The sequence below is a fragment of the Podarcis muralis genome, chromosome 15 (assembly GCF_964188315.1).
Source record: "Podarcis muralis chromosome 15, rPodMur119.hap1.1, whole genome shotgun sequence".
NCBI lineage: Eukaryota > Metazoa > Chordata > Lepidosauria > Squamata > Lacertidae > Podarcis > Podarcis muralis.
The window spans coordinates 30,803,840-30,818,237 of record NC_135669.1 but is presented as its reverse complement, the minus strand read 5'-3'; the positions used below and the strand labels follow the sequence as shown (position 1 = coordinate 30,818,237).

General features: G+C 49.2%; 2 protein-coding genes across 3 annotated transcripts in view; one reads left to right on the top strand and one right to left on the bottom strand.

The window, feature by feature from the left end:
* Positions 1–2,872, bottom strand: part of LOC114585594 (claudin-4-like) — a 7,737-nt gene extending 4,865 nt beyond the window's left edge. For both annotated transcript variants that reach the window (XM_028708401.2, XM_028708402.2), the window contains exon 1: positions 2,549–2,872. The gene's annotated coding sequence lies outside the window, so the exon portion shown is untranslated. The remainder of the gene's footprint in view (positions 1–2,548) is intronic.
* Positions 2,873–11,654: 8,782 nt separating this feature from the next.
* On the top strand, positions 11,655–13,764 carry CLDN3 (claudin 3). The gene has a single exon (XM_028708529.2). It carries the CDS (start codon positions 11,745–11,747, stop codon positions 12,390–12,392), a length of 648 nt encoding a protein of 215 aa, XP_028564362.1. The 5' UTR covers positions 11,655–11,744; the 3' UTR covers positions 12,393–13,764.
* The last annotated feature ends 634 nt before the right edge of the window (positions 13,765–14,398 follow it).

The following is a 14,398-nucleotide window of genomic DNA, read 5'->3' as shown; positions in this document are numbered from 1 at the left end:
AGCCTGGCGAAAACAGTGTGTGGCTCACGCGGGGTGCATTAAGTGCGCAACACTCTGTTGGGGAGATTTATTTGCAAGAGCAAATGTGCGGGTGTTCCTTTCAAGGAGGCGAATTCTCAGGTATTCAAGGCATACCTGTCTAGGAACGTACTCTGGCAAAGGAATGTGAAGGGCAGGGGCCGAGAATGAAAAGTTCTTTGTCATGAAAGGCTGGACAAGGGCCAGCGAGGATCTGCACAGCTTGTTGGCTTTCAGAGATCTCTGCCCAGCATTGCCCTCCATGCTTATGGCATGCAGGCGATGGAATTAAGAGCATAAGGAGACCCTGCTGGGTCAGGCCAGTGGCTCATCCAGTCCAGCATCCTCTTCTCACAGTGGCCATTTTCTCTGGGACGCTTGCAGGGCATGAGGTTAGGTAAAGGTAAAGGGACCCCTGACCATTAGGTCCAGTCGTGACCGACTCTGGTGTTGCGGCGCTCATCTCGCTTTATTGGCCAAGGGAGCCGGCGTACAGCTTCCGGGTCATGTGGCCAGCATGACTAAGCCGCTTCTGGCAAACCAGAGCAGTGCACGGAAACGCCGTTTACCTTCCCGCCGGAGCGGTACCTATTTATCTACTTGCACTTTGACGTGCTTTCGAACTGCTAGGTTGGCAGGAGCAGGGACCGAGCAATGGGAGCTCACCCCGTCGCAGGGATTCGAACTGCTGACCTTCTGATCAGCAAGTCCTAGGCTCTGTGGTTTAACCCACAACGCCACCCGCGTCCCATCGGGCATGAGGTTATCAAGGGCTATTAGCCACGATGGCTGTGCTCTGCCTTCACAGTTGGATGCAGCAATGCTTCTGAATCCCAGTTGCTGGAAACCATAGAAGGGGAGGGTGCTTTTGTGCTGGAATCCTGCTTGTGGGTTTCCCATTGGGGCATCTGATTGGCCCCTGTGAGAACAGGGTGCTGGACTAGATGGGTCATTGGCCTGTTCCAGCAAGCTCTTCTGACGTCTTTGTGGGCTGTTTGGGGAGGTTCCCTCTCCCTTAGGGGTTTATTTTCTAAATATTTGTCATACTTTTGCAAAACTGGAGGTTCATGCAAGCCTGCTGATACTTCCCCGCTTGGGCGGTTTAGTTTTGGCTCTGAGAACGAGTTAGCAGCTAGTACTCATCATACACCAGTAATGGTGACACCGTTCTGAGAAGGCCCATGCCGTCAGTTCTGCTTGCAAAACCATAGCGCTGAGCTAGTTATTCATTTCCGTCTGTTTGCGGAGTGCCCAAGGCCTTAGAACAGTCCCTTTCCACAACTCAATATGTTTTCGAAAGTTCTGCAGCACTTGTCAAGCGTGAGCTGAATCGATCCAGGCAAAGTGGTTTGCAACACAGCTCAGGTCTTGCAAACACAGCGTCTGAACAGCTTATCTTAGCAGCCAGGAAGATTGTCAACAGGAAATGTCACCAAAGGTGGAACTGTCCCACAAAAAGACAAACTGGAGAGGTCAAAGTTCAGGAAAGGAGATTAATGTGTAAGGCCAGGTCACTGCTGTCACTTCCACCTGACCAAGGCTAAGTCAACCAGGACAGCGCCAGGCCTAAGAGCCAGCAGCAAATCAAGGATGCTGGCTCAGGAAAACAAAAGTGGGGTTTGAGTTGGAATCTCCATAGATAAAGACATGTAGCTGAGCAGCAGAGCATCTGCTTTGCATTCAGAAGGACCCAGGTTCAATCCTCAGTGACATCTCAAAATAGGGCTGGGGAAAAGACTCAGTGTCTAAAACCTTGGAGAGCTGCTGCCAGTCAGTGCAGACAGTACTGAGTTAGATGGACTAAGGGTCTGTTGAAGTATAAGGCAGATTTCTACAATCCTCTATAAAGCAGCTCTTGGTTTGGAACTGGAATCTTAGCTTGGTTGTTGAGCACCTCCTTTGCAGGCAGAAGGTCACAGATTCAATCCCTGGCATCTTCAGACAGGGCTGGGAGACCCTCCCTGGAGACACCCCTGCGCCTGAAACCCCAAGGAGCAGCTGCCAGTCAGTGTAGACAGTACTGAGCTAGGTGGACCCAAGGGTCTGACTTGGTAGTTCTCAGAACAAACAAAGACTACCTGAACACACAAAGGCTGATCTGGGGAGAAATGATACTGGGCATTATATCAGCTGGATAGCTCAGTTGGTTTGAGCATGGTGCTGGTAATGCCAAGGTTGCAGGTTCGATCCCCATAAGGGGCAGCTGCATATTCCTGCATTGCAGGGGGTTGGACTTGATGATCCGCAGGGTCCCTTCCAACTCTATGAATCTATATGAGCATGTGGAAATACCCCTGTGGGGTGCCAGTCTCTCTCTGGCGGGATCCCAGCCTGTCTCAGGCAGCATTTGACCCAACCCACAACAGCTGGGCCCATGGCACCGATGCCCAGAAACCTCTTCTTCCTTTGCCAAGGCAATCTGGGGTGCTTCAGGCAGACTGAAGGTTAGCCCCCTGTTTGCTGAGCCCCTGAAATGCCAAGCTGGGCCAGGACGTGGCCGGGGTGGGGAAATAGGGGGAGGTCCACTCACCTGCGGAGCTCTCTGCGGCCTCCAGCGAGCGAAGGATCCCAGGAGATGGCGGAGGGAGGGAGGCAGGGGACGGGAGGGGAGGGAAGGGGCGGCTGGCAGGGGTCTCTCCCTGGGCATGGAGTGGAGCTGCAGAGCGAGCTCCTTGAGAGGGGAAGGCTGGGCCAGGCAGGTCGCCAGGGGAGGCGGAGAAAGCCACAGGGGATCAAGAGCAGGTGTGCGGAATGTGTGCCTGGAATCAACAGCCCGTCCTGGAGGGAAGGGAAGGAGGCAGCTTTGGCTAAGGAGGCCCAGCCAGGACGTGAGTGCAACCAAAGACCTGCATGGCTGAGCTCCTGCTTCCCAACTCATCCTGCCTTGCAACAGTGAATCCTGGAGAGAGGATGTCTGTGCACGCTCAGGAATTCCTGCAGCAGCTGTCGCAGAGAGTAACTCCCACCCCAGATACCTCTTTGATTATTTTTTATTTTGTGACTGATATATTGCATTTATATCCCACTTTGTTCTCCAAGGAGTTCAAGGTGCATGCATGGTTCTCTCCCTCCTCGTTTAATTCCCACAACAGCCTTGTGAGGTGGGTTAGGCTGAGAGGCAGTGACTGGCCCAAGGCCACTGAGTGAACTTCATAGCCAAGTCGGGGATTTGAACCCTGGTCTCTCCCAAGTCCTAGTCCAGCATTCTAACCACTGCACCAGGCTGGCTGAAATAATAATAATGGTGAAATAATAATAATAATAATAATAATAATAATAATAATAATAGTGTTTAGAAATTAGGTAAGAGCTGGGAACGTGATAGATATTGTAACACACAGCCCAATCTCTGAGCAGCAAGAGAATCTGGTGGTTCCAGCACATACTCAGACTGTTTCTGTGGAATGAAGGTAGGTGGAGACTGTGGTGTCTTTAGGATTATACGGCTTTATTTACACATATATACATCCTGAGCATGGGATGGAAGGGCTCATACTTCCTCCTCCAGGAAACATAAGCCCACTTCTGACACCAGTGTTGCATACTCCCCAATCTCTGAGCAGCAAGAGACTAGGGGTTCTAGCACCTATCCAGGTTCAGTGTCCTTGGGAAAAGGGTCAGCAGGGACTGCAGTATCTTTCGGATTATATAGTTTTGTTTACACATATATACAACCTGAGCATAGGATGGAGGAACTCGCAGCATTAACATCCCAATAGATCTGCCCACCCCATTAGAGTTCCAGGGCGATCCCCAAGCCATAGCTTTTGAAGGGTCATCCAGATTGACACCCTCCCCCAAGCCTATAACATTATGGACAGCGGGGAGAAATCTCTTATATCCCTAGGATTTCAAAGGATGGCTGCATTTCGGCTTGCAAGTTATTTCGCAAAACACAGATTTGCTAAGTTCATCTACGAATGTGAGTGGGCTCAAATTTTTCTCCCATCCCTAGCAGTGACTTTCTGAAGTAGGGGAGGGCTCACCTTATAGCCCACATAGCCACCCCCCCCAAAGAGAGTCCCAAAATGCCAGCAGATGTGTTGATCCTTGGTAACTACACCCACCCACCCCAAATAGCAGGTGGGCCCACCAGGAGGTCTGCTGCATACATACAATATTGGGACAGGGCTTTTAGTGTGGTAGCACCTGCCCTCTGGAGTGCCATGTACCTGTAGTTACATATCAGACAAGTTCTTATTGTCTTTCTGGGGTCTATTCAAGACATTCCTCTTCCAACAAACCTTTTCAGTGGGGATTCTTTATCCCAGTCTGAACTCGTATTCAATTTGAAATTGTTCTCTTATATGGAATTGTCTTAATCTGATATATGTTTGTGTGTGTTTGTGCATGTGTGTATGAAAATGTTTTAATTGCCTTTATACATAAAATTGTTTTATGTATGTTTTATTTTTGAGTTTTTCATTGTTGAGCTGCTCCAGGATGTTTCACAGGAAGTGATTCACAAACAGAAACAAACAAACAGGATATACCCAAATCAATTCAAATCTTTATTGCTGTGGTCAATGAGCAGGACCAAGCATCATATCCAATGTGTTCAGACCAGCTGACAGTCATAAAATTGTAAACCATTCCCCTACTTCCTCTTTGATAATGTGCTTCAAACCAACTTGAAAGCCTTATTATCTCCCCAGCCATTTGCCAGAGCATGGAGGGTTTCTCAGTTACCCCACTTTGGCAGAATGTTATTGCTCCTCCTCAGTAAGAACGTCTTGAACTTGCTTTCCCAAATAGCCCTTTTCTAGTAAAAGACAAAAATTGATACTTGAGCATGTAAGGTAAAGGTAAAGGGACCCCTGAACATTAGGTCCAGTCGTGGCCGACTCTGGGGTTGCGGCACTCATCTTGCTTTATTGGCTGAGGGAGCCGGCATACAGCTTCTGGGTCATGTGGCCAGCATGACTAAGCCGCTTCTGGCAAACCAGAGCAGTGCACAGAAACACCGTTTACCTTCCCGCTGGAGCGGTACCTATTTATCTACTTGCACTTGATGTGCTTTCGAACTGTTAGGTTGGCAGGAGCAGGGACCAAGCAACGGGAGCTCACCCCGTTGCGGGGATTCGAACCACCGACCTTCTGATCGGGAAGTCCTAGGCTCTGTGGTTTAACCCACAGTGCCACCCGTGTCCCACTTGAGCATGTAAAGGGTGCCCTAATTGTTTGTTCAGTGACCCAGAGTTCTGTGGTGGCAATGGATTGCCATGCTGTGATGCCCTGAGATCATTTAAGCTCGCTGATGATTTCTGGGGTTTTCCTGCCCTCTTTTTCCTAGGCTTCTTTACCAATAGGGGAAATTACTCTCTAGACAAAGCCAAACACACAAGGTGTGTCCACATGATATCTTTAACAAGTGTACAATCTGTGCACCTTTGTATACACTAGTTGAACCGACACCTGTACAGTTATTCCCTGGTAATCATCAATGAGTGTAGTGTCTGTAGTCCTCCGTAATCAACGATTCCGCACCCTTTCACACAAAAGCTTGCAAATGTGTAGAGAGACGGCTTGTCCAGTGTCCACAAGTGAACAGGCCTACACACAAACATGCTTTTCCTTCCCGGCACGCTTTTTCCGCAGACATCTTTCACCGGGTTGCTTTCTGCAGACCTGCCCATTTGGGTCTCCACCTCCCATAATTCCCTCCCTCCCTCAGTCCCCACATGTCACAGAACCACAGCTGGTGAGGAACACACACGGCCACGTGGGAGATGTTTGTTCTAACTGATGCTAGTCCTCATGAATCCTCATGGGGTTCAGGGAGGTGAACCAGAACGTCCCTCTCTCTGTCCCAGCGCCTGTCTCTCTGCCATCGCTCTTAAGCAACAGCAAACCAGCCGTTACGGAAGAGTAACAGGCGCAATGTTTGCAAACCAGCGCTCTAGTGAAGAAATTCGAAACCCAGGAGCAGCCGTCATGACTCAGGTCCTGGCTCTCTCACCTCCCAAATATGATACGTGAGAGGAGCAGCGCTCAGAAAGTCCCGTTGGGAAAACGGTGAAGTGAAACCAGGTGGGGCCTCCAGATTTCAAGAGAGGGAATGTCTTGGGTCACATTCATATTACAGATTTAGAGCACTTTAACAAATAGGAAAAAGAGACTCCCCTAGGAGGAAAGGTTGCAGCGTTTGGGACTTTTTAGCATAAAGAAAAGACAAGTACTGTATGAGGCAGCATGATAGAAGCTTATAAAATGGCAGCAGCTTATAAAATTAAGCATGGCATGGTAGAACTCATGCACATCCCATGAAGCTGAATGTTGGAAGATTCAGGACAGATAAAAGAAGGGACCCCTTCACACATTGCATAGTTAATCTATGGAACTCACTCCCACAGGGGCCAGCAATGGCCACCAACTTGGATGGCTTTAAAAGAGGACTGGACAAATTCATAGAGGGTCATAGGGCTACCAGCAGCTACTAGTCATGACAGCTGTGCTCTGCCTTGGCAGTCAGAAGAAGGTGAATCCCAGTTATTGGAAACCACAGGAGCGGAGAGGGCTCTTGTGCTCGGGTCCTGCTTGAGAGTTTCCTACGGTCATCTGGTTGGCCACTGTGAGAAGAAGATGCTGGACTAGATGGGCCGCTGGCTTGATCCAGAAGGCTCTTCTTATGTTCTTAACAGTCATGGAGAATCTTGGGAACTGTAGTTTGGATACTGGGAACTGTAGGTCTGTGAAGTCGGCACCCTTAACAAACTGCAGCTCCTGGGATTCTTCAGAGGAAGCCATGCCTGCTAAAGGTATGGTGTGGATGTGACCTTAGTTTGAAGCAGCAATAAGCCACCGAGAGTCCTGTAAGCGCCAACAAGATGTTGCAGCACGGGGGCTTGGGAAAAGATAGCATCACTTTAGCCTCATTTGTGCTTTTCTCCCCATCCCTTCTGGAATTCCCTAAGGTCCCATTGGTGTCTTCTAAATTTACAGAGCAAGAATTCACCACCTCAGAGGAGGAGGTTAGTTTATAAGAGACCTGTGCTAAGCACGCACTTGCTCAGCAGTGTTCAGAAGCATCTCACAGGATGCTTGTTTATTGGGGCCATCAAGGTGGGACTTTCGGGCAAAGGTTGGGGCCTCCGTTCAGCAGACTGAGATTGAGCCCGCCCCCACCCCCCAATACAATTACTGCATTTGAAAGCTTTATTTATTTATGCATTTATTCAATTTTAAAAAATGATACTGCTTCAAATAATTGCAATATCCCAGTGGTTTACAATAAAAGATACAATGGCGGGAATTAAAATGCAAACAACGTCCAATGCAGTTACCTTGAAAACCAGATTAAGAATAAGATTAAGAAACCACCACTGCATATATCTCAAATAAAAACTGAGCCATGTAGAAAAAAGGAAGAGTCAGAGTCCAGGAAAGCTTGGGTAAACATACGAGTTTGTAATAAGTGTTTAAAGGTCGTGACTGTCTCCGCCTCATGCCCCACTCAGGGGTGGGCGTTCCAGAGGGGTGTGTGTGGTGACTGAGGAGAACTGCTTCTGTGTTACCACCGAGGAATGATCCTCAGGTCATGAAAATACCGCAGGGTCTCCTCTGGAGACCTAAGGGCACATCCACTCCATAGACTAGCCTAATTGTCAATCCTTCTTCCCAGGCAACTCTGAGAATTGTAGACCTGTGAGGGAGATAGAAATCCCCTGACAATTCCTAGCACCCATAGCAAACTATAGTTCCCAGGATTCCTTGAGGGAAACCATGACTGTTAAGTGGTATACAATTGATATAAATATACAGCGAAGCCATACACCTTCTAAAGAGAGGGAGCCCATAAGAAGAAGAAGAAGAAGAGTTTGGATTTGATATCCCGCCTTTCACTCCCCTTCAGGAGTCTCAAAGTGGCTAACAATCTCCTTTGCCTTCCTCCCCCACAACAAACACTCTGTGAGGTGAGTGGGGCTGAGAGATCTTAGAGAAGTGTGACTAGCCCAAGGTCACCCAGCTGCTGCATGTGGAGGAGTGGAGACGCGAACCCGGTTCCCCAGATTACGAGTCCACCGCACTTAACCACTACACCACACTGGCTCTCATAAGACTGTTAAGCCCCAAGTCTAAGATGACCGCATACATGGGTCTGACAAAGACCCATCCCAACCAACCAGAACCACAACACCCAGCTGGTAATCATTGGTCCACCAGAAAACGGCCAGGGCCCAGTTTGGCCCATGAATTAATTGTATTGAATTCCCCACCCCCGACCACCATACACTTGTCCCACACATGAAATAATATATCAGGCTCTGTGGGTGAGCAGACCCTCCAAGCATCCCTGTTTTCTAGAGACACTCCCAGATTCATCCCAGTTTCTGATTTGATCTCAGAATGTCCCACATTCTCTTAGGACACCCCTATTTTTACCAGAGACATGTTGGAGGGTATGGCAGAATGTCCCTGTTTTCATCAGAGAAATGCTGGAAGGTATGAATCATGACGTCCCTATTTTCATCCAATAAATGTTGGCTGAAAAACACCTTTGCCCTGTTTAGAAAACTATCCCATATGCCCCAGACTGTAAAAGGTTTTTATAAGGTATCGCTCGGCCTTTCCATAAAACTCTGGGCCGAGTAATGTGGAGGGTGAAACTCACTCACTTCCTGGTTCCCCACCTCCAACAAGTTGGCGTGGGGCGAGGGAACGGTTTCAACCTCGTAAGAAAAATGGACATGGTTCATCGCCTCCTCTCTGTTTCCTGGTCCTAAGGAGGCAACGAAGCTATAGAGAAACCAAACTGTTGATAAGAAACCGCCTGGGAATATGTACTCAAGGATAGGATAAAAGCAACTGCAAACAAACAGTCTTTGCTCGGGCTGCTTTGTTAAACAAGGCTGCTGCAGAGGTCATCGTCACTTACATAAACTCCAGGGCAGAGCAGGAAAAGCCTTGTGGTCCAGGATGCTTGACTCCAAGAATGGTCAGCCAGTTGTCTCTTAGAGCTGGGGATGGACCATAGATCACCTAGTTTCTTTCCCATGGCTACTAGCCACAATGGCTATGTCCTCCCTCCATTGTCAAAGCAGGCATGCCTCTGAATACGAACTGGGAATCACAAGTAGGGAGAACTGCTGTTGTGCTCAGGTCACGCTTGTGGGCTTCTCATTGGGGCATCTGGTTGGTTGCCGCGAGGGCGGGATGCAGGACTAGATGGGCCACTGGCCTGATCCAGCAGCTGCTTCTTATATTCCTATGCATTCCGTCAAACATCTGTTCTATCTCAGTTTTTATGCACTTTTTAAAAAAAAAACATTTAAATTGTCTTGTGCTCATAACTAACTAAATACAGTGGTACCTCAGGTTACAGATGCTTCAGGTTACAAACACTTCAGGTTACAGACTCCGCTAACCCAGAAATAGTACCTCGGGTTAAGAACTTTACCTCAGGATGAGAACAGAAATCACATGGCGGGGGTGCAGCAGCAGCGGGAGGCCCCATTAGCTAAAGTGGTACCTCAGGTTAAGAACAGTTTCAGGTTAAGAATGGACCTCCAGAACGAATTAAGTTCTTAACCCGAGGTACCACTGTAACTGGCAAATTGCTGATGCCCCAAAGTCTACCACTCGAGGTGGCAACTTCCCTTCTCCTTGTGGAGTTGGAAATGCAGCTTAATAAAATAAAAAGAAATCTGCAACCCAATGTGGAGATCTGAAGACTGGGGGAAATCTCAGAGAAACTAAAATGGACAGATTTTGCCCATCCATACCTGGGCCTTGAACCTGGAACCTCTTGCATGCCAAGCAGGCAACCTATTGCCCTGAACTGTGGTCCTTTACCATAGCATGCATGGGTGGGTGGGGAAACACCCATACTGCTGCGACCCTATTCTGTGACATGTGGTTGCTGTTTCAGGATTTTTCTGCCACTGCAGATGCTCCCTAGGTGTGGTGTGTGAAGGGAAAACTTTTCTGCTCTTGCATCCCATGGATTGAGGGGCCAGCAGGTATTATGGAGGAGTTTTTGTGGCACCCATTTGGGGTGAGCGTCCATAAAGATGTCTCATTCCCCAGGTTTTCTATAATCAGGGATTACGGTATATGTGAGCATGAGATTTCTAGCCTTTGGGAAATTCCCTTGGCAGCGGTGATGCCCTTCGGTGAGTCAGTCAATCAGAGACTGACTTCTGACCTGTTTAGGTTTTTTTTAAAAAAGAAAGTATCACTATACATGTGGGTTTGCATATGATGTAAATATGGACCTTTATTTATTGGCCATCTATTAAGGTCATATGCTTTGAAATCTTATTGAGTCCAACGGTTTAATGTTTAAAGGCAGGGCAGGGAATACCTCTGAGCCTCCAGATATAGTTGGACTCCCATAACCCCCATTAGCCAGCATGAGCAATAGCAGGGGATGGTGGGAGATGGAGTCCAGCAACATCTGGAGGTTCCCCATCCTTGTGCGAAAGGATCTCTCAGTGCAACAGGCTCTGTAGGACAGACAAAAAGAGGATGAAGCTGGCAGTATATATACAGTGGTACCTCGGGTTACATACGCTTCAGGTTACAGATGCTTCAGGTTACAGACTCCACTAACCCAGAAATAGTACCTAGGGTTAAGAACTTTGCTTCAGGATGAGAACAGAAATTGCGCAGCGGCGGCAGTGGGAGGCCCCATTAACTAAAGTGGTACCTCAGGTTAAGAACAGTTTCAGGTTAAGAACGGACCTCCAGAACGAATTAAGTTCTTAACCCGAGTACCAGGGATGGGGGAACTTTTCAAACTCGAGGGGAACATCCCCTTTAGGGCACTTTCCATAGTCACATGCCCATGTTGGGTATGATCACTAGAGGCAAATGTGGGCAGAACAGGTGCAACTCTTAACGTTGTATTGTCCGCAACGGTCCAGCCAGACAAAATCAGAGGTTTCTGCATCTCTCCATCGTCTATCTGGGCAAACAGGAGCTATGATTACAGTTCAAGGATGCATTCTAGCCTGGAAAAGGTACTCAAGGGGAGCATGGAACAAGGCAGGTGAGGTAGTGGGCATGGAGAGAGTCCCGCAGACCAGAAAGAGAAGCATGGAAGGCCAGCTTTGGCCCACGGGCCTCAGGTTCCCCACCTCTGATTTATATAGGAAGCCGAGATGAGTGAGGGGCTTCCTACTGCCTGCCAATGGCCGATGTGGCACCTCTCTCTATTTGCACCCATGTCTGAAGAGGGCTTCAAGTTGCTTGTCTTCTAGCACAAGGCAAAAGATGTCCCTGATAGAGCAGCAGCTCTGGGAGCCACATGACGACATGAATCAGCCCAGAAGCACACCTTTAGCAAGATCCGCTTTGAAGCTGAGGTTCAACAAAGGAAGACCCACAGATGAAGAGCCCCCCCGACAGGTATGGCCCCTGCCTTCTGCTGCAAATGGGTCCTGCCCTCGCCTGCTAGCCAGAGCGTCACGGTAAGCAACCAGCTGGAATTCAGGGCCCGTTTCCAGCTTTGCCCTCCTTAGCAAAGCGCCATCTTTCACGCATGCCATTTCTACAAACAAACGCAGAAAGAGGATGTTCGCAGCATGGAAAGGGCATGTCGAGAGTCCGTTAGGGACGCCACGCCCCTGCCTGAGCTAACACACCCCGCCCTGGCTGCAGAACTGTTATAAATCAACCCTGATGAGCTTGGGTTCCTCAAAGGCTCTGCCCGAAACCAAGAGAGCGACAGGCCACCACCGCGACACTGTGCTTGGAGAAACAGCGACTGACTTCGCAGCGGCAACATGTCGATGGGCCTGGAGATCGGGGGCATCTCCCTCTCTTTCTTGGGCTGGGTGGGCTCCATCTTGTGCTGCGGGCTGCCCATGTGGAGAGTCACCGCCTTCCTCGGCTACAACATTGTCACCTCTCAGTTCACCTGGGAGGGCCTGTGGATGAGCTGCGTGGTCCAGAGCACCGGCCAGATGCAATGCAAGGTCTACGACTCCATGCTGGCTTTGGGGGCGGACATCCAAGCCGCCCGAGCCCTGATAGTCATCGCCATTGTCCTTGGGGCATTCGGGGTGCTCCTCTTCCTTACCGGGGCTCAGTGCACCCGCTGCATTGAGGAAGAGTCTGTAAAGGCCAAAGTCACCATTGTCTCCGGGGCGATCTTCCTGCTGGCCGGCGTCGTGACCCTCATCCCGGTCTGCTGGTCGGCCAACACAATCATCCGCGAATTCTACAACGTTTTGGTTCCCGAACCCCAGAAGCGAGAGCTGGGAGCGGCTCTCTACATCGGCTGGGCAGCTGCCGCCTTGTTTCTCTTTGGGGGCGCCTTGCTCTGCTGCTCCTGCCCCCCCAAGGAGGACAAGTACAGACCCACCAATGTGGCTTACACTGCGGCACCCAGGTCAATAGCAACCAGCTACGACAAGAAGAACTACGTGTGAAGTGGGAGGGCAGCCCTGTTGGAGGGTGAAGTTTGAGGTGCCCACCGGGACTCTCCTGACCTTCCCCTTTGCTTCCTCCAGGAAAGAGCAGCCTCCGAGAGGGAGAATAGATGTTCAGAGACTTTGCTCAGCTTGCCCTTTAGGGACTGGACTTGCGCCCAAGGACCTGAAAGTCATCCTGGGGAGAGGAATGGACTTGGCTACCTCCATCGTTCTCTCCTTTTTTGTGTGGATGTTGTTTGCCTTTGAGCTGAACACTCCTTGCTTCCCTTATTGGACTTCGACCCAACACCTGGCAGACTGAACCCCCAAACCCCATGGCTCAAACTTTGCCTCTCGTCCCCATCATGGGGGAAGGACATAACCGCCGACGGTTTGTATAGGCCTGGGAGATTCCTAGCAGATGGCCTGCCTCATGCCGTTCCACTCTTGTGTCAGGCCTCCATTTTCTCTACCATGGATTGTTTTGTGTGGGTTTGGGTCTTTTTGTTTTCCATGGAGGGGTAACTTGAGAAACCAATCAAGGGGTGGGGGAGGGCTGTGATAATTTTCTGGCGCAGAAAGAGACACCCCGCCCCCCGAGTCTGTTCCTGAGCCGATCTGTGTTGGGAAATGGTCCAATGAAGGTCGGTAGTTGTTAAGAAAACAGGCTTTGAGAAGATAAAATAGACCACTTTGGGGAGGGCACAGAAGGAGGCTGAACCGGTCTCAAAAACAGCCAGTCTTTTTCCGTCAGCAAAATGGCAGAAGGTTAGTGGCTGCAGACCTCCTCCTCTCTCTTTACACTTCAGGGACTAGTTTGGAAAGAGTCCACGCTGCCATCTCTTGCCCCGAGGCAATGAAGAGAAATCCAAGAGAAAACAAACAGTCCTGCTGAAGAAAAGCAGTTGCTATGAGGCAAAAAACCAAAACAAAACAAAGAGAGGCTGCGTCTGAGCACCTGAGGCATTTTCTTCAGGCGGGGAAGCGCGCTGTAGGTTGCCGAGCTGAGGGGTAAAGATGGCCGACAGCCTTTGCCTCGTCACGCCCTCCTGCCCTTCGGAGTGAGTTCCCTTCGGCCGCAAGGGAACAAGTGGCCCAGCAAGTCTGGCTCCTTGAGGATGCCCAGCGGTGGTCACCATCTGCCACCAATGGCAGCTTAAGCCAAGTAAAATTCACCTTGACTTGCGGTGGATCCCTGTCACTTTCCCCCCCTCAACCTTCCTCTGGAAAGGAGACACAATGTTGGTGGTGGTGAACTTTGTTACACATGCACGAGGGCAATTGTGCTTCCCTCTTTTGCTTTGTGATATGCTAAGTTATGTGGTATTTTCTGTCTTTTGTCCCCCATCCCTCTTTCTTCGCGCCAATAAAACTCTGGTGTACTTGACAATCCAGGACTGGCAAATTCCATTCTTCCGGGAACGGCAAGCTGGGCTGGCCACACTTCCAGAGCTCCCCTGTTGTTCTTTTGCTCCAGCTTTGTTTTACTATTATTATTATTGCTGTTGCTGCTGTTGTCATTGTGTTTATTAATTGGGTTTCTTTGCTGCCCTCCACTGTGAGATCCCGTAGCGAAAAAGAACTTAAAACCAGTAATAAGAGTTTAAAATCAGAAGAAAATGGTGGGTCTGCCTGAAAATATTTATTTTATTCACAAAATGCATATACCTCTTGATTTTTATAAAAACAATAATCCTCAAAACAGTTTGCAAAAAGAATCAAACAATGAAATTAGCAATGAAAACCATAAATCAACTCTTTGGAACATTCAAAAGATAAAATTAGCAATAAATGCAAAACAGAATAAAACATGCACCTGCATTCTACATGTCTGGGTAGGCTTGTCTGAACAAAAATGTTCTTAGCAGTCGCCGAAAAGAGTACTGTACAGTGGAGGTGTCTGCCTGATGTCAAGAGGCAAGGAATTCCAGAGTTCTGGGGCTGCCATACTCAAATATCAATTTAATGCACATGCAGAGGGGGTTGTATGTGGCACCTGTAACAGGGCCACCCGCATCTCTTGG